This window comes from Oncorhynchus clarkii, chromosome 11, assembly GCF_045791955.1.
Source record: "Oncorhynchus clarkii lewisi isolate Uvic-CL-2024 chromosome 11, UVic_Ocla_1.0, whole genome shotgun sequence".
In the NCBI taxonomy this organism is placed as follows: domain Eukaryota; kingdom Metazoa; phylum Chordata; class Actinopteri; order Salmoniformes; family Salmonidae; genus Oncorhynchus; species Oncorhynchus clarkii.
Window position 1 is genome coordinate 26,680,282 of NC_092157.1, and position 26,292 is coordinate 26,706,573.

General features: G+C 47.6%; 1 protein-coding gene across 1 annotated transcript in view; it reads right to left on the reverse strand.

Moving 5' to 3' along the window:
- The window catches only part of LOC139420415 (MAGUK p55 subfamily member 7-like), a 267,762-nt gene that overhangs the window by 15,901 nt on the left and 225,569 nt on the right, over window positions 1–26,292 (reverse strand). The window contains exons 13-15 of the mRNA XM_071170496.1: window positions 17,422–17,592; window positions 5,774–5,854; window positions 988–1,081 (exon numbers count right to left, since the gene is read on the reverse strand). Coding sequence (XP_071026597.1) covers window positions 988–1,081; window positions 5,774–5,854; window positions 17,422–17,592 — 346 coding nt within the window. The remainder of the gene's footprint in view (window positions 1–987; window positions 1,082–5,773; window positions 5,855–17,421; window positions 17,593–26,292) is intronic.

The following is a 26,292-nucleotide window of genomic DNA, read 5'->3' on the forward strand; positions in this document are numbered from 1 at the left end:
CCGCATAATGTGAGAGCGGCTCCCGAGTGTGAGTGTCGGTGTCACCTCAAAGAAACACACACACACACACACACACACACACGGCAGAGAGGGGCCCTCTGTGACCTTGGAGCCCTTTGTAGAAGAGTTTTGTTACCAAGCCAAGGCCTGGCCCTGTCAACACCACCTCACACTCAGTCAGGGAGAGTCATAGGGGAGAGCCCTGCTCTATTTACAGAGAACCCTGCTCACGTCAGCTGAGGTCATTCACCAGTCTGTCTCACACAGTTACACTGCCCCTAGTGGTCAGACGGCAGAACGTGGTTGATTCCTGAAAGAGGTTCTGTCTGAGACCTCCGATATAAGAGCGGTGTGTTTTAGTTGTTGTGACTGTGGGAATGGATGCAGACAGTATGTATTTGACGTGGTGTGTTTTAGTTGTTGTGACTGTGGGAATGGATGCAGACAGTATGTATTTGACGTGGTGTGTTTTAGTTGTTGTGACTGTGGGAATGGATGCAGACAGTATGTATTTGACGTGGTGTGTTTTAGTTGTTGTGACTGTGGGAATGGATGCAGACAGTATGTATTTGACGTGGTGTGTTTTAGTTGTTGTGACTGTGGGAGTGGATGCAGACAGTATGTATTTGACGTGGTGTGTTTTAGTTGTTGTGACTGTGGGAGTGGATGCAGACAGTATGTATTTGACGTTGTGTGTTTTAGTCGTTGTGACTGTGGGAATGGATGCAGACAGTATGTATTTGACGTGGTGTGTTTTAGTTGTTGTGACTGTGGGAGTGGATGCAGACAGTATGTATTTGACGTGGTGTGTTTTAGTTGTTGTGACTGTGGGAATGGATGCAGACAGTATGTATTTGACGTGGTGTGTTTTAGTTGTTGTGACTGTGGGAGTGGATGCAGACAGTATGTATTTGACGTGGTGTGTTTTGTATCAGAGGTGGTATTAGTGCAGGTTAAAGATGACCGGCGTTTCAGGAGTGCACTTACTTGTTGTTGTGAATGTCCGTCTCAAATATATTTTTGGAGATAAAGTGATACTCCACCCCTTCATTCTCCTGGTTCCTCTTCGGCCTGCTGGTGTCTGTAGTAGACAGACAGACAGAGAGAGAGACAGAGCGAGACAGACAGACAGAGCGAGACAGACAGACAGAGCGAGACAGACAGACAGAGCGAGACAGACAGACAGAGAGAGACAGACAGACAGAGAGAGACAGACAGAGAGACATCACTACTAATCCAGACATTCTGAGTCACAGTTCTAACAGGAATCATTCCTTATTAGCATCCCAGTATTTCCTCAGTAAAACACACAGCAGTGTTGGTGTTCAGAGCTAGGCCCTGTGCATGATGGAGACCCTCCAGTGGCCAGGGCACTACGAGAACACTTAATGACATGCAGTAGTCAACGTTTACTGAGGAACATTCAATTTGGCACAGTCAGTAGTGTGCATGCACATACACAGGAGCAGTTCCATCAGATGGAGACTGAGAGGGTAACGTAATTGAGTTGGGTAACTCTCATTAAGATCCGTTTCGACATTTTCTTCCTCATAAACCTCTGCCGTTAAAAGGGCAACATGTGGAGGCAGCACAGTGTGTGTGTGTGTGTGTGTGTGTGTGTGAGCAGTGTGGCCAGGGTCGAGTTGATTTGCAAGGAGAGCGACAGGTCCCGCCGTGCCGTCTGCGGACATTGAACTGCCGCTTGTTAAATGAGAGATACAGAGGTCGGAGGTCAACTCCGTTACACTCTTCAGACAAATTGACCGCACACTCCTTCCAGCTCCAAAATAAACTATTAAACTTTTATCACCGTTCCTGCAACCGCCACACCAGGTTTACAGTTTCTTCCCCGATTTTATTTTCTAACTCTCCGTGTGCCTGAGATGTGGCTATTTCTGGGATGTGGCCTCAGTCGTCGGAACAAAGTGTAGGGGCGTGGACTAACGAGTTATTTTTCCACACTCTGTGTTTTTATGTGAGTGGCCAGTGGAGTTCACGGACGAACAAGTAAGTGATTTACTGGATCTTTAGCTCAGCTTGAAAACTGTAAATCCATCCTTCCCAAAAGAGAGGAGGAAGACTGGACTCTGCAATGAATCAATTACTCATCAAGAAAATAGGCCTAGATCTTCAGTTGGAAAAACTACGAGGCCAGACCGCCATGAGATAAATATATGTTATGTCTCGGAAGTCGTATTATACGCAACTGTACAAAAGAGTCCTTCACAACAATGATTCAGACTAATACAACGTATATATTATTTCGCATCTGCTCAATTGTATAGGAATTATTTACGGTGCATCAAAGGAATCTGAAATAAATGTCATTCCCCAATGATGGAAAATCTCTGTCAGTGAATCTGGTAGTGAAATCAAAATGTTTAACCCGTATCCATCCTAATGGCTTACTGCAATCCTGCTATTGTTACAGACTGGCAGGCTGAAGGATGGTTTACATTCTACACACACATGGAGGATATAAAAATACCCTCATTCAGAACACAAGCCTTATGGTGCTCTTCAGAAATACGTTCCTCAAATTAACAAAAGGAGGTAGCGCTTTTTTGGGGCTTTTAATCCGAAACAACAGCGAGTGTTATCTGTAGGCCAACGTTGGCCGTGATCAAAATAAAAAGGAAGAGAGACACTGGTGTAACTACGTTGTCTATAAGAGGTCAGACATAGAACCGTTTGTGAACAATTAACAGCAGGCGTTATGGGAAAAAGGGATTTTAATACCGGTGACATTTCAAGTGGCAGACACAAAATGGGACACATCCATTATGCCACGCTGCATGTTACAAACATGGCAATTAATATCAACCGATTCCATTTATCCCTTCCTCCTCGCACATTTCCCAGCAAGCCTGCGTCCTGCTTAAATACATAAATCAAACCAATTCATTTTTCCTAACACGTTGGCCTTGGTTCAGGCTTGTGGGCTCAGAAAGAGAATTTTGCTCCTCAACGCAAAAAAAAATACAAAATAAAGTTACAAACCGAAAAACCTTGGCAGTGGTGTGAGTCTAAGTCATAACCAGCATTGGGGCTGGAAGGTGTTCAGAACTATGGCAAGCTGTCATTTAGTTCTTACAGACGGAGGGAGAGGAAGAAAGTGGTAAGGGAGCGTGGTCGGGGAGAGAGAGTTGGAGGTGGAGAGGGCAGGGGGGAAAGGAAGGGAGCGTGGAGCTGGTGCCAAAACATGAGGCAGTGGAATGGCATTTCTTCAGGAGGTAGAAAATAAAGCAGTTCCTCCATCGCTCTGGGCCTGTCATGTGGCCCACGATAAACAGACAATTACACAGTCAGGAGGAGAACCCCTCCACTCGCCTGGGTCCAGTGTGTGTGTCTGAGAGTCACCCCCAGACAGCTCCGTGTTTGTGAGTGTGTGAGTGAGTGAGTGTGGGTCTATGGTTTTTTACCAACAACACAAAACTGTCAGCAGAAAGCTAAACATCATTTACCCAGGGTGATGGATGATTTCTTACCAGTTAAAATCATTTGGCCTCCGTTTAGTGACAATCTAACCTGGCACCTGATAGGTTTACATTTCTGTGCCCGTGTACAGCCAATCTGTTTTCAGTGTAAATGCAGTACCAGACATTGTGTATGAGGGTTCAGCTCCCTGTGGGAATGCAGAGTGTACATCCCAAATGGCACCCTATTCCATATTGGATCTGTTCAAAAGAAGTGCACTACATAGGGGACTGGGTGTCATTTGGCATGCACCCAGAGTAACTGGTCTCCATAACCATCTGATACAGACCAGAGCTTCTACTATTTATTCATTAGTTCACCTAGTGTCTGTCTGCATGTCTGTCTGTCTCTTTCCTGTCTGTTCGTCTGTGGATTGTAGAGGAGACTGAGGAAACCAAATGTCTAATTCAGACCCTAAAAGCATCAATATAAGGATCAGAAACATATGGAGATGAGAGGAGGTTCAAACTCAGACTGACTACCCCCTAACACAGTCCACGACTCCCTCCTGATCTGGGAGAGAGGTTCAGTCTCCATTAGACACACACCCCCCCAAAACAGTCCACGACTCCCTCCTGGTCTGGGAGAGAGGTTCAGTCTCCATTAGACACACACCCCCTAACACAGTCCACGACTCCCTCCTGGTCTGGGAGAGAGGTTCAGTCTCCATAGACACACACCCCCCCAAAACAGTCCACGACACACACCCCCCAACACAGTCCACGACTCCCTCCTGGTCTGGGAGAGAGGTTCAGTCTCCATTAGACAAGTCCACGACCCCCCAACACAGTCCACGACTCCCTCCTGGTCTGGGAGAGAGGTTCAGTCTCCATTAGACACACCCCCCCCAACACAGTCCACGACTCCCTACTGATCTGGGAGAGAGGTTCAGTCTCCATTAGACCCCCCCACAAAATATACGACTCCCTCCTGGTCTGGGAGAGAGGTTCCCCCAAGAACCCCCCAACCCAGTCCACGACTCCCTCCTGGTCTGGGAGAGAGGTTCAGTCTCCATTAGACACACACCCCCCAACAAAGTCCACGACTCCCTCCTGGTCTGGGAGACAGGTTCAGTCTCCATTAGACACACCCCCACCAACACAGTCCACGACTCCCTCCTGGTCTGGGAGAGAGATTCAGTCTCCATTAGACATACACCCCCTAACACAGTCCACGACTCCCTCCTGGTCTGGGAGAGAGGTTCAGTCTCCATTAGACAAGAACCCCCCAACACAGTCCACGACTCCCTCCTGGTCTGGGAGAGAGGTTCAGTCTCCATTAGACCCCCCCCCCCCCCCCCAACACAGTCCACGACTCCCTCCTGGTCTGGGAGACAGGTTCAGTCTCCATTAGACACACCCCCACCAACACAGTCCACGACTCCCTCCTGGTCTGGGAGAGAGGTTCAGTCTCCATTAGACACACACACCCCAACACAGTCCACGACTCCCTCCTGGTCTGGGAGAGAGGTTCAGTCTTCATTAGACAAGAACCCCCCAACACAGTCCACGACTCCCTCCTGGTCTGGGAGAGAGGTTCAGTCTCCATTAGACCCCCCCCCCCCCCCCCAACCCAGTCCACGACTCCCTCCTGGTCTGGGAGAGAGGTTCAGTCTCCATTAGACACACACCCCCCAACACAGTCCACGACTCCCTCCTGGTCTGGGAGAGAGGTTCAGTCTCCATTAGACAAGAACCCCCCAACACAGTCCACGACTCCCTCCTGGTCTGGGAGAGAGGTTCAGTCTCCATTAGACCCCCCAACACAGTCCCCCCCCCCCCTCCTAGACAAGAACCCCCCAACACAGTCCACGACTCCCTCCTGGTCTGGGAGAGAGGTTCAGTCTCCATTAGACACACACCCCCCCAACACAGTCCACGACTCCCTCCTGGTCTGGGAGAGAGGTTCAGTCTCCATTAGACACACCCCCCCCCCCAACACAGTCCACGACTCCCTCCTGGTCTGGGAGAGAGGTTCAGTCTCCATTAGACACACACCCCCCAACACAGTCCACGACTCCCTCCTGGTCTGGGAGACAGGTTCAGTCTCCATTAGACACCCCCCCCCACAAAACAGTCCACGACTCACTCCTGGTCTGGGAGAGAGGTTCAGTCTCCATTAGACACCCCCCCCCCCCCAACACAGTCCACGACTCCCTCCTGGTCTGGGAGAGAGGTTCAGTCTCCATTAGACACACAGTCCACGACTCCCTCCTGGTCTGGGAGAGAGGTTCAGTCTCCATTAGACACACACCCCACCACCAGTCTGGTCTAGTGTACGGGTCAGGTAGACTTACGTGGCACGGTCACACTGAAGTGTTGGGGGTCAGAGATCAGCAGTTTCCTTTTCAGCTCATTCAGACCTACACCTGTGGGACCTAGAGCGATAGAGAGAGAGTGAGAGCGAGAGAAAGCAGGACGGAGAGAGAGTTAAAGCATCATTAAAGCAACATCAGTCATGCATTCATCACCGCCTCCCCTTAACAAAGGTGGGCGAGATAGAGGCCGGGCCAGAGGAGCAAGGCAGTGTGGAGGCCAGGTCTGGTCCAGGATGGGACGCAGCAGAGCAGAATTGTTTCCATCCCATACGCCAATGAGAGACACTGATAAATGTGTGATGGTGTTTACAGACCCAGGCACACAAGTGTATACACACACACACAAACACACACACCTTGGCTAAGTCCATCCATGCTTGGAACTGAGAGGGCCAGACTGTGAAAGTCACTGACTGAGACCTCTGTGCTCTCACTACTGTAAATATGACTGAGGTGTAGTGAGAGGAGGAGAAAAGGAGGAGAGGAGTGAGGGAGAGGTAGAGGTAGGGGAGTGGGAGGGAGGAGGAGAGGAGTGAGGGAGTGGGAGGAGGAAGGGAGTGGGAGGGAGGAGGAGAGGAGGGAGGGAGTGGGAGGAGAAGAGGAGTGAGGGAGGGAGTGAGAGGAGGAGAGGAGTAAGGGAGTGAGAGGAGGAGAAAAGGAGGAGAAGAGTCAGGGAGTGGGAGGAGGAGAGGAGTGAGAGAAGTGAGGGAGTGGGAGGAGGAGATGAGTGAGGGAGTGGGAGGAGGAGGGGAGTCGGAGGAGGAGAGGAGTGAGGGAGGAGGAGAAAAGGAGGAGATGAGTGAGGGAGTGAGAGGAGGAAGAGTGAGAGGAGGAGGAAAGGATATGAGGGAGGGAGTGAGAGGAGGTAGATGAGTGAGGGAGTGGGAGGAGGAGAGGACTGGGAGGAGGAGAAGAGTGGGAGGAGAAGAGGATTGAGGAGTGGGAGGAGGAGGGGACTGGGAGGAGGAGAAGAGTGGGAGGAGAGGAGTGAGGGAGTGAGAGGAGGAGAGGAGTGAGACGGTGGTGGAGGAGAGGAGTGAGGGAGTGGGAGGAGGAGAGGAGTGAGATGGTGGTGGAGGAGAGGAGTGAGGGAGTGGGAGGAGGAGAAAGGGAGGAGTGGAATGAGGGAGTGGGAGGAGGAGAGGAGTGAGACGGTGGTGGAGGAGAGGAGTGAGGGAGTGGGAGGAGGAGAGGAGTGAGACGGTGGTGGAGGAGAGGAGTGAGACGGTGGTGGAGGAGAGGAGTGAGGGAGTGGGAGGAGGAGAAAGGGAGGAGTGGAATGAGGGAGTGGGAAGAGGAGAAAGGGAGGAGTGGAATGAGGGAGTGGGAGGAGGAGAAAGGGAGGAGAGGAATGAGGGAGTGGGAGGAGGAGAAAGGGAGGAGAGGAGTGAGGGAGTGGGAGGAGGAGAAAGGGAGGAGAGGAGTGAGGGAGTGGGAGGAGGAGAAAGGGAGGAGAGGAGTGAGGGAGTGGGAGGAGGAGAAAGGGAGGAGAGGAGTGAGGGAGTGGGAGGAGGAGAAAGGGAGGAGAGGAGTGAGGGAGTGGGAGGAGGAGAAAAGGAGGAGAGGAGTGAGGGAGTGGGAGGAGGAGAGGAGTGAGGGAGTGAGAGGAGTGCAGCACCAACAGGCCTAAAGAGCACTTTGTTGTGTTTCCAGGAACAGCCTGAAAAATCAACAAGGATCCATCTCAGTGGGCAGCTGGGTTTTCCATCACATCTACTGGAGGGAGGGGGGAGAGGGAGAGAGAGGGAGAAGTAATGCGCTATTGATTTGTCTGCGGCTCCAGATCCTTGCAACTTTTCCAAAACACAAACGCTGGCGCTCCCTCCTCTCCCCTCTCCCAGGCCCCCCCCCCCGTCCCCAGCCAGAAACCTATAGCATATAACATCAGCAGGAGTGACCAGGCAGGCTAATTCAAACTGACTTTGTATCGATGTCTTCAAGTAGTGTGGACAAGAATCAATTACAGAAGTACAAGGTTCTAAACCCCTGGTTCTAGAAGCGTTACAGCGGCAGGAAGCCCCACAGCTCCCGACAATCTGCCTGTAGAATGGCAAAAAGGCAGGGTTGATGGAATTCCTGACATGCTTGTCGTTCTGGACAGGCGCTACGAATGCATCGGGCCCTATTGGAAATTAATTTTTGCAGGGAAATGTGTCTAGCAGGCCGCCATCTAAAACAAATGGACATTGAGTTCACTCAGTGGTGTGGAGGAGTTGGAAAAAGAGGGAGGTTTGGGTTATAAGCGGAGGTTGAACACAAATGCTGTACTGTTAGACATTAGTCATCATGTCTGTCTGTCTGTCCTATCTGGTGTGTTCACCTTTCACCTCCTGTCCGTCCTTTCAGAGAGATTTTAAGCTGCTCTGATAAACAGGTGTGAACAAAGACTGCCTTTAAGTGTGTGTGTGTGAGATAGGAACAGAGAGAGAGAGCAGAGTCTCTTCCTGAAGTATAAAGTCTCTCTCCAAGACAAGTACACACACGCGCGTGCCATTTGAGACAGCCCTACAGCAGTTTAGCACTCGGCCACACATGTCCTCTCCATCACAAGGTCCCTGTAAGTGATAAAAGCTGTTTCCTCAGCACATTCAGTGTCCTCCACTCTCCATGTTAAAAAAGACCCCAAAAAATGTGGGGGGAAAAGCGAACTGCGGTCGCCGTCTCACATAAACAGCACATGGCCGCGTGAAGACAGCAATCAATCTTTCAGGAGAGTTTTCAGAGAACAAGTCCAAATGGGGTCTTGACCCTCTCCTCCGTGTTGATTTATTAAGATCAGGAAACGGATTTCACTTTTAAAATGTGTTTCGAGAGACCACAAGGAATGTGACTGTGCTGTTTAAAGAAGGACGTGCGTGTCAGCGGTGCTCCAGCGTGTTGTTGTAGGTGTTAAAGGCGCTGGAGCGAAGTAACATCAAGACAGAGGAGCAGGCTGCTCCCAGCCACAAGTCTAGTGGCCTAAATGGCACCCTATTCCCTTTATAGTGCACTACTTTACACCGCACTACTTCACACCAGGCACAATAGGGAATAGTTTTTAGTTCAAGCACGTTGTTTGTCGGGAGGCAGAGCGGAGCAGCCGTTTCAGTGGTTGTTGGCCCTTCTTCCCGGCGGCGTCAGGCCCAGCCACGAGCACCTCGCCGTGGGATGACAAACGGCTCACGCTCCCTTACACTTTTACAGCTCTCATTAAACTATTCTCACCTTCTACATCGTTCCCTCGCCAGCAGGCGTTCTCTCGGTCTCGCTCTTTCTCTGGCTGTGTTCTAAATGTCACACTTTGCCCTATATAGTGCTACTGGGCACTGGTCAAAAGTAGTGCACTACAGAGGGAAGGGAATAAGGTGCCATTTGGGACTAAGCCTCTCACTACCTCTGCGTCTGATGTACGGTGGAGGACAACACACACGTTGCCTGTGAGGCCCATATAACCTGGGGTAAAGAACACACTGGGGTGGGACGTTGTGAACTAGCAGAAACAAACAGGCTTGTTCTTTTGTGCATTGTTTGTTTTTAACAATCTCCAATACAATGTTGACCTTATAAAACAAAATGGCACCATAAAAAAGCATATTTCTTTGCAACTGTTTCTGAATTATACTTGATTGGTAGTGTATTGTGTTATATTGAGTCTCTCTCCCTCCTCTGGGAGGGAGCGCGGTGTGGTGGGTCGGTGCTCTTGCCCTCCTCTCCTCAGGCAGGTTGCAGTGCCAGTAAAAGTGTCAGACTGCATTACTGCCCTCATTAGAGAAACAGCCTTTAATATCTGGAGCTTAATAACTTCCAGGCCAAACACAGAGCACATCACATAGCGTTAGAGCTGAGGGGGAGAGGAGGGGCGATGTGGACGCTGTGAGTCCTATCCAACCTCCACCACCCAGCCAGCCAGACAAGGGTAACTTCAGCCTCCTCCAACCAGACCTTAACCCTGCACTGTTGAGTCCAACAAGGCTATGATAACAACTATATGTGGAACACTATCCTAAGGCCATTTCACCCTACTACGAACCATGCCTGGAAACCAATACAAATTTATAAAAACAGATAAACATATTGTTTCATCTTTTGAAATCCGATCTCTCTGTGGTCCACATTCATTCTAATAAGAGTGAGGAGAGTACAGGGTCTACTTTGTTCGTTGGAGATCATTTTTACATTCCTTTTCATCCACGTAGATGGATAAACAACTAGAGGGACGTTGGACACTCCAGTGATCTTTCTTGTGTGTGTATGTGAGTGTATGTGTGTGTATGCTGGTGTATGTGTGTGTATGCTGGTGTATGTGTGTGTATGCTGGTGTATGTGGGTGTATGTGGGTGTATGTGAGTGTATGTGAGTGTATGTGAGTGTATGTGAGTGTATGTGGGTGTATGTGAGTGTGTGCCTGTGAGTGCCTGTGAGTGCCTGTGAGTGCCTGTGAGTGCCTGTGAGTGCCTGTGAGTGTCTGTGAGTGTCTGTGAGTGTCTGTGAGTGTCTGTGAGTGAGTGTATGTGTGTTTATGTGAGTGAGTGTATGTGTGTTTATGTGAGTGAGTGTATGTGTGTGTATGTGTGTGTATGCTGGTGTATGTGTGTGTATGCTGGTGTATGTGAGTGTATGTGAGTGTATGTGTGTGTATGCTGGTGTATGTGTGTTTATGTGAGTGGGTGTATGTGTGTTTATGTGAGTGAGTGTGTATGTGAGTGTATGTGTGTGTATGTGTGTGTATGTGAGTGTGTGTGTGTGTATGTGAGTGTATGTGTGTGTATGTGGGTGTATGTGTGCATGTGAGTGTATGTGTGTGTATGCTGGTGTATGTGTGTGTATGTGAGTCTATGTGGGTGTATGTGGGTGTATGTGAGTGTATGTATGTGAGTGTATGTATGTGAGTGTATGTATGTATGTGAGTGTATGTGTGTGAGTGTATGTGTGTAGGTGAGTGTATGCGTGTGTATGTGCGTGTATGTGTGTGAGTGTATGTGTGTGAGTGTATGTGTGTGAGTGTATGTGTGTGAGTGTATGTGAGTGAGTGTATGTGAGTGAGTGTATGTGAGTGAATGTATGTGAGTGAATGTATGTGAGTGAATGTATGTGAGTGAATGTATGTGAGTGAATGTATGTGAGTGTATGTATGTGAGTGTATGTGTGTGTATGTGGGTGTATGTGTGCATGTGAGTGTATGTGTGTGAGTGTATGTGAGTGTATGTGTGTATATGTGAGTGTATGTATGTGAGTGTATGTATGTGAGTGTATGTGTGTGTATGTGGGTGTATGTGTGCATGTGAGTGTATGTGTGTGTATGCTGGTGTATGTGTGTGTATGTGAGTCTATGTGGGTGTATGTGGGTGTATGTGAGTGTATGTATGTGAGTGTATGTATGTATGTGAGTGTATGTATGTATGTGAGTGTATGTGTGTAGGTGAGTGTATGTGTGTGTATGTGCGTGTGTATGTGAGTGTGTGTGAGTGTATGTGTGTGAGTGCATGTGTGTGAGTGTATGTGTGTGAGTGTATGTGAGTGAGTGTATGTGAGTGAATGTATGTGAGTGTATGTGAGTGAATGTATGTGAGTGAATGTGTGTATGTGAGTGTATGTGAGTGTATGTGAGTGTATGTGAGTGTATGTGAGTGTATGTGAGTGAGTGTATGTGAGTGTATGTGAGTGTGTGTGAGTGTATGTGAGTGTATGTGAGTGAGTGTATGTGAGTGTATGTGAGTGTATGTATGTGTGTATGTGAGTGTATGTGAGTGTATGCGAGTGAATGTATGTGAGTGTATGTGAGTATGTGAGTGTATGTGAGTGAGTGTGAGTGTATGTGAGTGTATGTGAGTGAGTGTATGTGAGTGTATGTGAGTGTATGTGAGTGTATGTGAGTGTATGTATGTGTGTATGTGAGTGTGTGTGTGTGTATGTGAGTGTGAGTGTATGTGTATGTGAGTATATGTGTGTGAGTGTATGTATGTGAGTGTATGTGAGTGTATGTGTGTGTATGTGGGTGTATGTGTGCATGTGAGTGTATGTGTGTGTATGCTGGTGTATGTGTGTGTATGTGAGTCTATGTGGGTGTATGTGAGTGTATGTATGTGAGTGTATGTGTGTGAGTGTATGTGTGTAGGTGAGTGTATGCGAGTGTATGTGTGTGAGTGTATGTGTGTGAGTGTATGTGTGTGAGTGTATGTGTGTGAGTGTATGTGTGTGAGTGTATGTGTGTGAGTGTATGTGAGTGAGTGTATGTGAGTGTATGTGTGTGAGTGTATGTGAGTGAGTGTGTGTGAGTGAATGTGAGTGTATGTGTGTGAGTGTATGTGAGTGAGTGTATGTGAGTGAATGTATGTGAGTGAATGTATGTGAGTGAATGTATGTGAGTGTATGTATGTGAGTGAATGTATGTGAGTGTATGTGTGTATGTGAGTGTATGTGAGTGTATGTGTGTGTATGTGTGTGTATGTGAGTGTATGTATGTGAGTGTATGTATGTGAGTGTATGTATGTGAGTGTATGTGTGTGAGTGTATGTGTGTAGGTGAGTGTATGCGTGTGTATGTGAGTGTATGTGTGTGAGTGTATGTGTGTGAGTGTATGTGTGTGAGTGTATGTGAGTGAGTGTATGTGAGTGTATGTGTGTGAGTGTATGTGAGTGAGTGTATGTGAGTGAGTGTATGTGAGTGTATGTGTGTGAGTGTATGTGTGTGAGTGTATGTGTGTGAGTGAATGTGAGTGTATGTGTGTGAGTGTATGTGAGTGAGTGTATGTGAGTGAATGTATGTGAGTGTATGTGAGTGAATGTATGTGAGTGAATGTATGTGAGTGTATGTGTGTATGTGAGTGTATGTGAGTGAATGTATGTGAGTGTATGTGTGTATGTGAGTGTATGTGAGTGTATGTAAGTGTATGTGTGTGAGTGTATGTGAGTGAATGTATGTATGTGAGTGTATGTGAGTGTATGTATGTGTGTGTATGTGAGTGTGTGTGTGTGTATGTGAGTGTATGTGAGTGTATGTGAGTGTATGTGAGTGTATGTGTATGTGAGTGTATGTGAGTGTATGTGTGTGTATGTGAGTGTATGTGTGTATATGTGAGTGTATGTGTGTGAGTGTATGTATGTGAGTGTATGTGAGTGTATGTATGTGAGTGTATGTATGTGAGTGTATGTGTGTATGTGAGTGTATTTATGTATGTGAGTGTATGTATGTGAGTGTATGTGTGTGTATGTATGTGAGTGTATGTATGTGAGTGTATGTATGTGTGTGAGTGTATGTATGTGAGTGTATGTATGTGAGTGTATGTATGTGAGTGTATGTATGTGAGTGTATGTATGTGAGTGTATGTGAGTGTATGTATGTATGTATGTGAGTGTATGTATGTGAGTGTATGTATGTGAGTGTATGTAAGTGAGTGTATGTATGTGAGTGTATGTATGTGAGTGTATGTATGTGAGTGTATGTATGTGAGTGTATGTATGTGAGTGTATGTGAGTGTATGTGTGCATGTGAGTGTATGTGTGTGTATGCTGGTGTATGTGTGTGTATGTGAGTCTATGTGGGTGTATGTGGGTGTATGTGAGTGTATGTATGTGAGTGTATGTATGTATGTGAGTGTATGTATGTATGTGAGTGTATGTGTGTAGGTGAGTGTATGTGTGTGTATGTGCGTGTGTATGTGCGTGTGTGTGAGTGTATGTGTGTGAGTGTATGTGTGTGAGTGTATGTGTGTGAGTGTATGTGAGTGAGTGTATGTGAGTGAATGTGAGTGAATGTATGTGAGTGAATGTGTGTATGTGAGTGTATGTGAGTGTATGTGAGTGTATGTGAGTGTATGTGAGTGAGTGTATGTGAGTGTATGTGAGTGTGTGTGAGTGTATGTGAGTGTATGTGAGTGTATGTGAGTGAGTGTATGTGAGTGTATGTATGTGTGTATGTGAGTGTATGTGAGTGTATGCGAGTGAATGTATGTGAGTGTATGTGAGTATGTGAGTGTATGTGAGTGAGTGTATGTGAGTGTATGTGAGTGAGTGTATGTGAGTGTATGTGAGTGAGTGTATGTGAGTGTATGTGAGTGTATGTATGTGTTTATGTGAGTGTGTGTGTGTGTATGTGAGTGTATGTGAGTGTGAGTGTATGTGTATGTGAGTGTATGTGTGTATATGTGTGTGAGTGTATGTGAGTGTATGTATGTGAGTGTATGTGAGTGTATGTGTGTGTATGTGGGTGTATGTGTGCATGTGAGTGTATGTGTGTGTATGCTGGTGTATGTGTGTGTATGTGAGTCTATGTGGGTGTATGTGAGTGTATGTATGTGAGTGTATGTGTGTGAGTGTATGTGTGTGAGTGTATGTGTGTGAGTGTATGTGTGTGAGTGTATGTGTGTGAGTGTATGTGAGTGAGTGTATGTGAGTATATGTGAGTGTATGTGTGTGAGTGTATGTGTGTGAGTGAATGTGAGTGTATGTGTGTGAGTGTATGTGAGTGAGTGTATGTGAGTGAATGTATGTGAGTGAATGTATGTGAGTGAATGTATGTGAGTGAATGTATGTGAGTGTATGTGTGTATGTGAGTGTATGTGAGTGTATGTGTGTGTATGTGTGTGTATGTGAGTGTATGTATGTGAGTGTATGTATGTGAGTGTATGTATGTGAGTGTATGTATGTGAGTGTATGTGTGTGAGTGTATGTGTGTAGGTGAGTGTATGCGTGTGTATGTGAGTGTATGTGTGTGAGTGTATGTGTGTGAGTGTATGTGTGTGAGTGTATGTGTGTGAGTGTATGTGAGTGAGTGTATGTGAGTGTATGTGTGTGAGTGTATGTGAGTGAGTGTATGTGAGTGAGTGTATGTGAGTGTATGTGAGTGTATGTGTGTGAGTGTATGTGTGTGAGTGAATGTGAGTGTATGTGTGTGAGTGTATGTGAGTGAGTGTATGTGAGTGAATGTATGTGAGTGTATGTGAGTGAATGTATGTGAGTGAATGTATGTGAGTGTATGTGAGTGTATGTGAGTGTATGTGTGTGTATGTGTGTGTATGTGAGTGTATGTGAGTGTATGTGAGTGTATGTGTGTGAGTGTATGTGTGTGAGTGAATGTGAGTGTATGTGTGTGAGTGTATGTGAGTGAGTGTATGTGAGTGAATGTATGTGAGTGTATGTGAGTGAATGTATGTGAGTGAATGTATGTGAGTGTATGTGTGTGTATGTGTGTGTATGTGAGTGTATGTGAGTGTATGTGAGTGTATGTGAGTGTATGTGTGTGAGTGTATGTGAGTGAATGTATGTATGTGAGTGTATGTGAGTGTATGTATGTGTGTGTATGTGAGTGTGTGTGTGTGTGTATGTGAGTGTATGTGAGTGTATGTGAGTGTATGTGAGTGTATGTGAGTGTATGTGAGTGTATGTGAGTGTATGTGAGTGTATGTGTGTATATGTGAGTGTATGTGTGTGAGTGTATGTATGTGAGTGTATGTGTGTGTATGTATGTGAGTGTATGTATGTGAGTGTATGTGAGTGTATGTGTGTATGTGAGTGTATTTATGTATGTGAGTGTATGTATGTGAATGTATGTGAGTGTATGTGTGTGTATGTATGTGAGTGTATGTATGTGAGTGTATGTATGTGTGTGAGTGTATGTATGTGAGTGTATGTATGTGAGTGTATGTATGTGAGTGTATGTATGTGAGTGTATGTATGTGAGTGTATGTATGTGAGTGTATGTGAGTGTATGTATGTATGTATGTGAGTGTATGTATGTGAGTGTATGTAAGTGAGTGTATGTATGTGAGTGTATGTATGTGAGTGTATGTATGTGAGTGTATGTATGTGAGTGTATGTATGTGAGTGTATGTATGTGAGTGTATGTGTGTGTATGTGAATGGAGTGGAAAGAGGAGTGAGGAAAGGGGGCCAAGGAAAAGCACAGGACGCCTGGTTCTCTTTGGAGGATCTACACACCCACTTCACATTCTCCTGGACCACTAGGCGCCTGACGTTTACAACGGAGAAAGAGACGCAGAGGGAGAGAGAAAGAGATGGCGGGAAAGAGATGGCGGGAAGGAGAGCGAGAGAAAGAGATGGTGGGAGGGAGAGGGAGAGAGAGAGAGAGGAGAAAAAGAGATGGTGGGAGGGAGAGCGAGATGGCGGGAGGGAGAGAGAGAGAGAGAGAGAAAGAGATGGCGGGAGAGTGAGAAAGAGATGGCGGGGGGAGAGAGAGAGAGAGAGAGAGTCCTCATAATAAGAAAAAGTGAGAGCACTCCAGAGAGAAACAGGAAACATAAAACAGATCTTTCCTTGGCCTTTCTCTTCATTAGGTGTGAAATTGTCCATAGGTTGTCGTCCAAATTACAGAAGTGAATTGAAAATATTTACATTAGTGTGACAGAGGAGGGGTTATGTGCATTGTAGAGAGAGAGAGAGAGAGGGGGAGAGAGAGAGAGAGAGAGAGAGAGAGAGAGGCCGTGGCATCCGCTGGGTTGCACAGCCTGACATTCTGCCTGGCAAGAAAATGGGCCAGCTAATTAGCAACACGCTATGATGAAGTCCATACCACTGCGTTTCACCGTACCGAGGCCTGGTCAATCATGCTAAAACAGACGCACTGCAACACAAGCCTCACTTTCTCTTCTCTTAATAAGAGCATTAAATAGAAAGCCAGCGATATCGGCAGAATGAAGAATGATTCATATGCAGCTGCACCGATCCGTAGCACTGCTAACCTTGAGAAGAAAAAGCAGCGTGTGAGGAATACATTCATTATTCGTGTCATTTGCAATAATAGTTCCAATATTTATATTCAGGTTTTAATTCTGGTGCACCTGGGCTTAACGGTATTGGTCCACCATTCGTTGGCACAATGCTTTCTCTAACTACACAAGAAGGAATAAAAACAAAGCTAACTTCATTTCAAGATTTTGGCACTTCATCAGCCTTCTGGAGGACTTTGTAATACCAGCCTTAAAGGCAAGTGTTAACAATTCTGTCAAGTAAAAAAAAGGGACATTTAGAGCTGAGCACGGTGCTGTTAATGAAAAGCACTAAATAGGAAGGAATCCCCAGCCCGCCAGCCCTGTGCTGTCATTTTCCACCAGGGCTTTAAAAGTTAAGGGGGCTTGCGTGTGGCCGGGAGCATGTTTCTGGGTTACGGCTGTGTGAGGGCAAGGCTGAGCCACCTCCGGGCCTGGAACTCTTGACTCTAGCGCCACACGCTCTCTCTATGGAGAAACCAGTTTTAGACTTAAACGATGGCTTCTGCCTGGCCAAGACCAACAGCTCAGCAATCCCCAGTGTCCCATGGTGGCAGTAGTCAGTTACTCACCGACTACGACAGCAGCTTGGTCCAGCTCTACCATGTCGTGTGTGTGTGTGTTACTCACCGATGAGGACCACCAGCCCAGTCCCCCCGCTCTACCATGTCGTGTGTGTGTGTGTTACTCACCGACGAGGACCACCAGCCCAGTCCCCCCGCTCTATCATGGTGCGTGTGTGTTACTCACCGACGAGGACCACCAGCCCAGTCCCCCCGCTCTATCATGGTGTGTGTGTGTTACTCACCGACGAGGACCACCAGCCCAGTCCCCCCGCTCTATCATGGTGTGTGTGTGTTACTCACCGACGAGGACCACCAGCCCAGTCCCCCCGCTCTATCATGGTGTGTGTGTGTGTTACTCACCGACGAGGACCACCAGCCTGTGCTTGGCCCCGCTCTGCCTGCGGTGGGGAGTCACCTCCTCGTAGGTGGCCACGTCAGCCATGTCGTACTGCTCACTCTTCTTACACTCATACATGGACTTGTTGGTCTTCTTGTCTCGCCTGCTGAGGCGGAAACTCCGGCGAAAACCAGCTACAAATCAGAGAGCGAGAAGAGAGCGAGAAAAGGAGGGAGAGAAAGCTGAGTCACTGTAAAGGGGTAAAGTTGACAGTGTATACAGTACATACAAGTACATTTGAATCTGCACAAAATGCCTGCCGATGCTCATATACGAGCGTTTCAATATCTATCAGGTCTGGCTTTATGTAGAGCAGCCCTTCATATGAAACACATTGAGAGTGATATCTGTGCAGTAGGTAGGAGTAGTGAACGCTAAGCCAAACCATTTCCCTGGGCCCTGTCAAAGCTATTGCTCTATATAGGGGATAGGTCGCTAGTTGAGATGCACCTAGATCCAGGGAAAGTGTTTGGTCAGTGAGTAACAGCTCATAAGGTTCATATGTAATGTCGTCTGAACACTTTTGTCTTCTAGAGACCATGAAAACATTATTGCCACGTTGTCAATCTCCTCCCAGCCTCAGTTTATGTCATCTAGCTACCTCTTATGTAATTTCTCTCTTAATGTTACAGGACGGGTCTCAAATGGCACCCTATTCCCAATGTAGTGCACTACTTTTGACCAGAGCCCTATAGGCATTATATAGAGAATAGGTTGCCATTTGGGATGCAACCATAGATGTGATTCATCTGAGCCTTTTGAACCTGAATGGTCCGTTTTAAGCACATTGACCTCTGACCTCCTGTAGAGGGGAACAGGAGGTAAAGAGAGAATCAAAAATGGCAGGTGGGCGGGATGAGTGAAGGCGACTGGCATTTTTTCATGTAATTTACTGCTGCTATGTGAATTTACTGGTAGTTGCTTCATGCTTGTCCAGTTGACACAAGTACCAGTCAAGCGTTTGTCATTCTTCTCAGACTTCTTTGGTACAGTAGGTGGTGTGTGTGTGTGTGAGTGCGTGTGTAAGGAAGTATGTGTGGTGGTTGCATTCCATGGACATGCAGCGCACCATAAACCAATCAAACATGACAAGCGTCATAAATTGACCCAAACAAAGGGTCTGGTCTGAATGCACTAAGGCAGTACCAAACAGAGAGAAACATATCCCTAACTTGAAGAGCACAGTTTCAGATTTATGATAGACAGTTAAACCAAAATCCGCAAACCGAGGACCGTGGACACTTCGCTAATATCCCGTTCCTGCACACGGCAAAGGGCTCTCTCTCTCTGTTTCTTTTAAACAGTGATGAATGAACCCAGCGCTATGATGCAAGATGGCCAAGATTAAGGCAGCATTAAAATGATACACTGGAGAGAGAGAGAGAAGCCCTGATCCAATCCTTTAATACTTTCCACAACATAGAGAAACCGCGAGGCGAGCAGCAGGCGAGCGCTGTGCAGATGTGCCACGAGAAAGAGAGAGAGAGTATAGCTACGGTCTCGGGAGTCTGTTCTTTTCCAAACAGTCACTTAATAAGGGACAGGAGATGGAGACCTACGCTGTGTAAGAAATGAAACACGTCAAACATACGGCTTCAGCACAATAACCCATGTGTGTATGGCTAAGGTATTAAGGCATGTCACATGCGTGTGTGTATGTGTGAGAGAGAATGTATTTGTGTATATTTCTGAGAGAGAGAGAGAGAGAGAGAGGGAGAGGGAGAGGGAGAGGGAGAGGGAGAGGGAGAGAGAGAGAGAGAGAGAGAGAGAGAGAGAGAGAGAACGTGTGTGTGTGTGTGTGTCTGAGTGCGTGTGTGAACCCTAGCGTTGGGATATTGTGTTACAGCTAACGTTCAGGGCAGACTGTTCCACTGCGGGCAGGACAGCGCGTTCCGGGTGAGCACTGTGTTGTCTGTGCCACTTCTCCTGCGGTGTTTCCTTCTCATTCAACACCCCCACTGCTCTGACCGAACACCAGCCAGAAAGAACAAGCCGCCTGCTCGCAACAGTGGAAAGGACGTACTGAATAGAATACGCTGCTGCTCGCAACATTACTGTAACAGCAAGCCATGCACAGTGTCATCATTATCAACGGTTAACATCATAGCAGTGCTGTTACTAAGCCGTTGCAGGGTGGAGAATATTAACTAAGGTTGTCCTGTTGGGTCCTGGTCTAAAGTAGTGCACTATATAGGAAATAGGGTCTTGGACATTCCAGGGCAGGTTCCGCCACCCCTCTGGATCGCTCTAATACTGTGGTCTGATTAGCGTGATGCTGCAGTACGGGTTGTTCCATTCGATTAGGGGGCCTTTCGGAGCCCAGAAGCCGCCAGCATTTCATTGGCTCTGTCAGAGGGAATCTCTTTGTTTTCCTTCAGGGAGGCAGGTGCACGGCGTTTCATTACCAGGCCCAGCTGCAGCCAGTCAATACACAGCTCTGTTCCTGTTGTTGAAGGGCCCTCCGTAATCCCGGGCCCTTCAACATCACTTCAACCCTTCTAGACAGCTCCATCCAAATAACAGAAAATAACTAACCCCCAACTCCTCTACCCGAGGATAAAGACAAATCAATCAAAGGAGCGAGACAAAACGCACGCACACACGCACGCAGGGCGAGCATCATCATCTCCATGGAGACAGAATTAGGCGAGCCCAGAGAGAGGGCTGGAAATCTATTTAACCCAAATGAAATAAATGAATGACTCAACCTTCCTGGTCTGAACCCGGACCAGCGTCTCGTTGTCATGTCTGTGTTACTGTTACAGTACAGAGGGGTTGTGTTACCGTTACAGTACAGAGGGGTTGTGTTACAGTACAGAGGGGTTGTTTTACAGTACAGAGGGGTTGTGTTACCGTACAGAGGGGTTGTGTTACTGTTACAGTACAGAGGGGTTGTGTTACCGTTAGAGCAGGGAAGTGTGTCTGTGTGTTACCGTTAGAGCAGGGAAGTGTGTCTGTGTGTTACTGTTAGAGCAGGGAAGTGTGTCTGTGTGTTACTGTTAGAGCAGGGAAGTGTGTCTGTGTGTTACTGTTAGAGCAGGGAAGTGTGTCTGTGTGTTACTGTTAGAGCAGGGAAGTGTGTCTGTGTGTTACTGTTAGAGCAGGGAAGTGTGTCTGTGTGTTACTGTTAGAGCAGGGAAGTGTGTCTGTGTGTTACTGTTAGAGCAGGGAAGTGTGTCTGTGTGTTACTGTTAGAGCAGGGAAGTGTGTCTGTGTGTTACTGTTAGAGCAGGGAAGTGTGTCTGTGTGTTACTGTTAGAGCAGGGAAGTGTGTCTGTGTGTGTGGCCGGTCTGTGTGTTACTGTACAGTTCTGATTAACAGTCGGGTTGCCAATAGCTAGGGCCAATAGAAGGCATGCTGGTAAATCAGGAATGTTAGCTATGCATGGCAACAGTGGTCCTAATTATGATGGGGTCGAGCTAAAAAAGACTGTGGTTTTAACTCATTGTTCAGCTGGCTCCTAACCCTTGACCCTGGATGTAATCGTACTCTCTTGTATGCCCCTACCGTGACAAAGAGCTCGGATATGGAGACATTTTCCTTGCTCAGGACACACACACACGCACGTTTTAATGGCGTGCACTTGACCGTGACTGGATAACTGCCAGTCGCCCCTACTACTGTAAGACACACACAATAACGTGTAGACGAAGTCAAACCCTTCCATTCCAAGAGAACCTCCAACAGAAAAAGAAGGGGCATATCGAGTCACAGAGTAAACAGTAGAAGACACGCGCTGCCACTACACACACAACTGCCTGGAAGTTGCAAGTGGGCTCCTGCAAGACCGTTTTCCAGCGGGATAATATCTAACAGCCGTGGTGTAGGACATTCAGCACCCAGGGGCCTTCACAAACAGGGAACTCTAAACTGCTCACTGTGCTGATGTAACATCCTGTGAAACGTTGCTGCGGTGTCTGGAAAAGAAACGGTGCAAAACTGTTGAAAGTTTAATGTACGCAAAAACACACAGGCCTAAGTCAATGTCTTGTGCAGATCCTGAGGTGGAATGGTAATGATGGTGTGTCTCATCACATACGACTGGAAGACTGGCGTTCAATCCCAGCATCCATCCTTCCCACTGTCTCTCCCACCTACCCATCTCCACTCTGGTTTCCTAACTATTTAGATCAAGTGTACAAATTCCTTAAAAAAAGATGTCTCCTATCTGAGCCTCGAGTTTATAACTGCAGTAGAAGAAGCGCTGATAGACACTGTGCATATTCCAAATGGCACACTATTCCCTATAATAGTGCACTACTTTGGACCAGAGGCCTATGGCCCTGGTCAAAGGTAGTGCACTCCATAGGGAATAGGGTGCCATTTGGGATGCATAAACAGTGCCATCCTGGCCCAGCAGAACAAGCCCTCAGTATGAAAACTAACAGAGATGACAACTGGTGAATTATCTCTCCATGGCAACTCTAGATTAAGAGACTATTACCATTACACCCCAGCCCCATATGTGTGGTTTATGGCTGCCACACACACACACACGGTGCGGTTTATCACTGCAACACTTAGTGCTGGAAGTGGCCACAGAATGTGGGAGGCATTACCGAGTACCTCCTTTCAGTCATTATGTGATGGTGCTCATTACAACTCCTCGTCTGTTCAAGTCTGTGTCAGAGACACGCTCGACAGGCAGGCAGGGGTAGAGAAGGATGGCTCTACTGCATGTCCCAGTGTGTGTGTGAAGAAGGATCTCCAGTTTCCACACACTCTTCAATATTCCCCCCCACCACAGAACAATGCCTGTACAACAACAAGGACAAATACCAACTCTCCCAAGTTCTCCACAAATACCCTGACTAATTCTTCCTGGTTAAATAACGACCTCAGCTACCCGCCTGTTCACTACAGCATGTTACTTATGTCCGTCCATTGTGAGTTGAGAGGTGGACCAAAGGACTGTAGGGAACCAAGGAGGATGGTTCCCGAGGAATGACGCACACTAAAAATAAGAGGAAAAACAGTAACGATGTGGTCCAACATTGTAGCAGCAACGCCTCAGGAAAAGTAAAAAGTAAAACCTTTTCCCTGCACTCCCTTCTTCCACCAACAGCTGGGTTCAAATAGGCCTCGGGTCTCTCACGCTGTGTGGTGTGTCTTAGTGCCGCTACGCAGTGGTGTGTGTGTGTGGGGGGGGGGGGGGAGGACGACGACGACGACAGATAGACAGGCATGTGGCCTTCAATGCCCCTCCATGAAAACCCATGTGTGAAAGGCATTATAGGAATCGTGGCTTCCAGACCAGGGATCAGGCCTGCCGTGTCACGGAAGTACCTGGCTCACAGGCTGACCACATGGACGGTCACTGTACTGACGAGGAAAAGCATATAGCTCTGGGGGGAACAAGGGATCTTTAACAGGTGGAGAGGGTTCACCCGATGTGGCATGTGGTATCCGTATCTCACTGCTAGTCCTTCAAACCTCCGACCTCTAGCTCAGGGGAGGACGGCTCATATTAATGGCCGGAAAGGAGCTAATGGAATGGTATCAAACACCCGGGAACCATGGGAACCCATTCCACTCCAGCCATTACCACGAGCCCGTCCCTCCCCAATTAATGTGCCACCAACCTCCTGTGCTCTAGCTTTATGGGTAATGGCATTCCCTGTTGTGAGGGGACAGGCAGGCATCCTGGTTAAACCAGACTGAACACTGCGTTTGAAGTGAATGGTAAAAAGCTCTGAGGGGAACAAGGACTATTTAACTGGAGGAGAAGGTTTCATACCGACCTACAGTGTGTGGTATCTACTGTATCGGCTGTCCTTCAACCCTCATACCCTGTTGCTGAAGCCCTCCCTTATGGGTCACTGGGTTTCCTGTTGAGAAAGGAAAGGCAGGTAGCCATTGTTTTAAGCAGTATTCACTCTGGCCTAACCATGATAGCAGGCTGTATGCAGAGAGGGAGAGAGAGAGAGAGAGTTAAACGTTATTTGATGATTAAAAAAGCCTTTTAGGCTGTCTGTGATGTTTGAAATATGTACTGAGAGCGTTTGAGTCCACCGTGGTGAACTCATTATAGTGTTATCTAGGGGGGGGGGGGGCAGAAACACACTCTGGGGCTAGTGTACTCTCCATGGGCTTACTACAGTATGCTAGCTCCAGCATGTGGAAAGTGGTACTCCAACCCAAGTGTTACAGGCTTATACAGTGGAATAGTGCTCAAGTCCCTTGGCTGAGCGACGTGGGTTTGTGTCGAGCGCTATTTGTTTTTCCCCTCCGTCTTATCCCAGAGCTCTTTAGGACTCAGGAATGTCTAGTCTGAACAGAAAACCATGCCTAATTTGTCGTTGCTTGAAAAAATGTATCGGTTTGAGAAAAAAAAACACGAACGCACATCTCGATCTAGCGCTTGTCTTCCACTGCACTTACGCAAAGCGGCCTGGGCTCTCTCTGGTGCTGTGTGTACTGGACGTGTCTGGGCTCTCTCTGGTGCTGAATGTACTGGACGTGTCTGGGCTCTCTCTGGTGCTGTGTGTACTGGACGTGTCTGGGCTCTCTCTGGTGCTGTGTGTACTGGACTTGTCTGGGCTCTCTCTGGTGCTGTGTGTACTGGACGTGTCGGGCTCTCTCTGGTGCTGTGTGTACTGGACTTGTCTGGGCTCTCTCTGGTGCTGTGTGTACTGGACTTGTCTGGGCTCTCTCTGGTGCTGTGTGTACCGGACGTGTCGGGCTCTCTCTGGTGCTGTGTGTACCGGACATGTCGGGCTCTCTCTGGTGCTGGGTGTACCGGACGTGTCGGGCTCTCTCTGGTGCGGTGTTTACCGGACGTGTCTGGGCTCTCTCTGGTGCTGTGTGTACCGGACGTGTCCGGGCTCTCTCTGGTGCTGGGTGTACCGGACGTGCTGGGCTCTCTCCGGTGCTGTGTGTACCGGACGTGTCGGGCTCTCTCCGGTGCTGTGTGTACCGGACGTGTCTGGCTCTCTCTGGTGCTGTGTGTACTGGATCTGTCTGGGCTCTCTCTGGTGCTGTGTGTACTGGATGTGTCTGGGCTCTCTCTGGTGCCGTGTGTACTGGATGTGTCTGGGCTCTCTCTGGTGCCGTGTGTACTGGATGTGTCTGGGCTCTCTCAGCACAGCTAGTGAGTTGGGGGCTGGGAGTGCCAAGAACACTTTCCTGTTTTCCTCATCAATCAGCCAGCCCACTCAGACAACAGGGATGCTAGACAACAAACCCAGTGCGAGGGGAGATGCCAAAGTCCACATCCCATCTGGCACCCCATCACTATATATGGTGCACTATTTTTGACCAGGGCTGATTGGGACTCTACTACCTTTATAGTGCTGGGGTCAAAAGTAGTGCACTACATAGGGAATAGAGTGCCATTTGGGACATATACTCTCTTCTCTTACTGGTCAGAATCACAACCAAACCACTGAAATGTACCCCCTGGATATTATTAAGTAGCGTCACCACTGTCTAGAGCACTGTTTCCTAACTCCAGTCCTCCCAACCATATGCAATGTTATTGTATCCCTGGACACCTGATTCAGCCCTGGATGAATTAAATTAGGTATGTTTGTCTGGGGTTACAACACAAATGTGCGCTGTTGGGGGTACTGGAGGACTGAAACCACTGGCCTAGACCAATCACACCTGTCTGTCTGCGTGGCCTCTACCTGCTCAGCCAATCACACCTGTCTGTCTGCGTGGCCTCTACCTTTTCAGCCAATCACATCTGCCTCAACCTACTCAGCCAAGATGTGGGCCCTGGTCAAACAGTGCACTAAATGGAGAAGGTGCCATTTGGAACGCACTTTGGTCTTGTGTTTTGGCTACGGCTCACCCTCCAGTAGTGAACCTGCAGACAGATGAAATAAACTTGTTTTCTGGAAATTGAGAATTATTTGGGGGCTTACACACGTCTCCATTTTTCCATAACTCTGTTTTAATTGGATTCTGGGGGTTGACAGCTTTCCCAGCTTTCCCCTGTACTGTTTTGTCCTTTCCTCTCCTCTATCCCACCCTCTCTCATCCCTCTATCCAGATGTTTGCTGAGAGGCTTCTCTCTGTGCCTCAGGATCTCTGGGATTAGGGTAGATTACGACAGCAGCAGAAATGGGACTGTGCCTACTGCCTACGCTTCCAGGTCTCCATCCAGGTATTGTGTGTCTAATCCCAGGGAACTAAAGGAAAGACACGGGCTACGTCCCAAAATAAGGAATAGGGTGCCAACATATATAGTGCACTACTTTTGACCAGAGCCTTATGGGCCCTGGTCAAAAGTAGTGCACTATATACGGAACAGGGTGCCATTTGGGATAAAAACCCATGTCTTTTCTCACTTTTCTTTCTTCCATCTAGGAAAGGTAAGGAATGAGCCCAGAACGGCCACGGGTCTTAATGATCTCTTTAACGCTCTTCTTCTTCCTCCAGACGGAGCGGTGGTCTCAAAGAGGTGTTTAGGGCGTGGCACGGGGCTTATGGGAAGGCATCTCAGGACATGGTCCTCCTCCTAGTTCATTATTTTTAAATTTTATTTTTTATTTCACCTTTATTTAACCAGATAGGCTAGTTGAGAACAAGTTCTCATTTACAACTGCGACCTGGCCAAGATAAAGCAAAGCAGTGTGAACAGACAACAACACAGATTACACATGGAGTAAACAGTCTATATACATTGTGTGCAAAAGGCATGAGGAGGTAGGCGAATAATTACAATTTTGCAGATTAACACTGGAGTGATAAATGATCAGATGGTCATGTGCAGATAGAGATACTGGTGTGCAAAAGAGCATAAAATAAAATAAATAAAAACAGTATGGGGATGAGGTAGGTAAATTGAGTGGGCTATATACCGATGGACTATGTAGCTGATCAGATA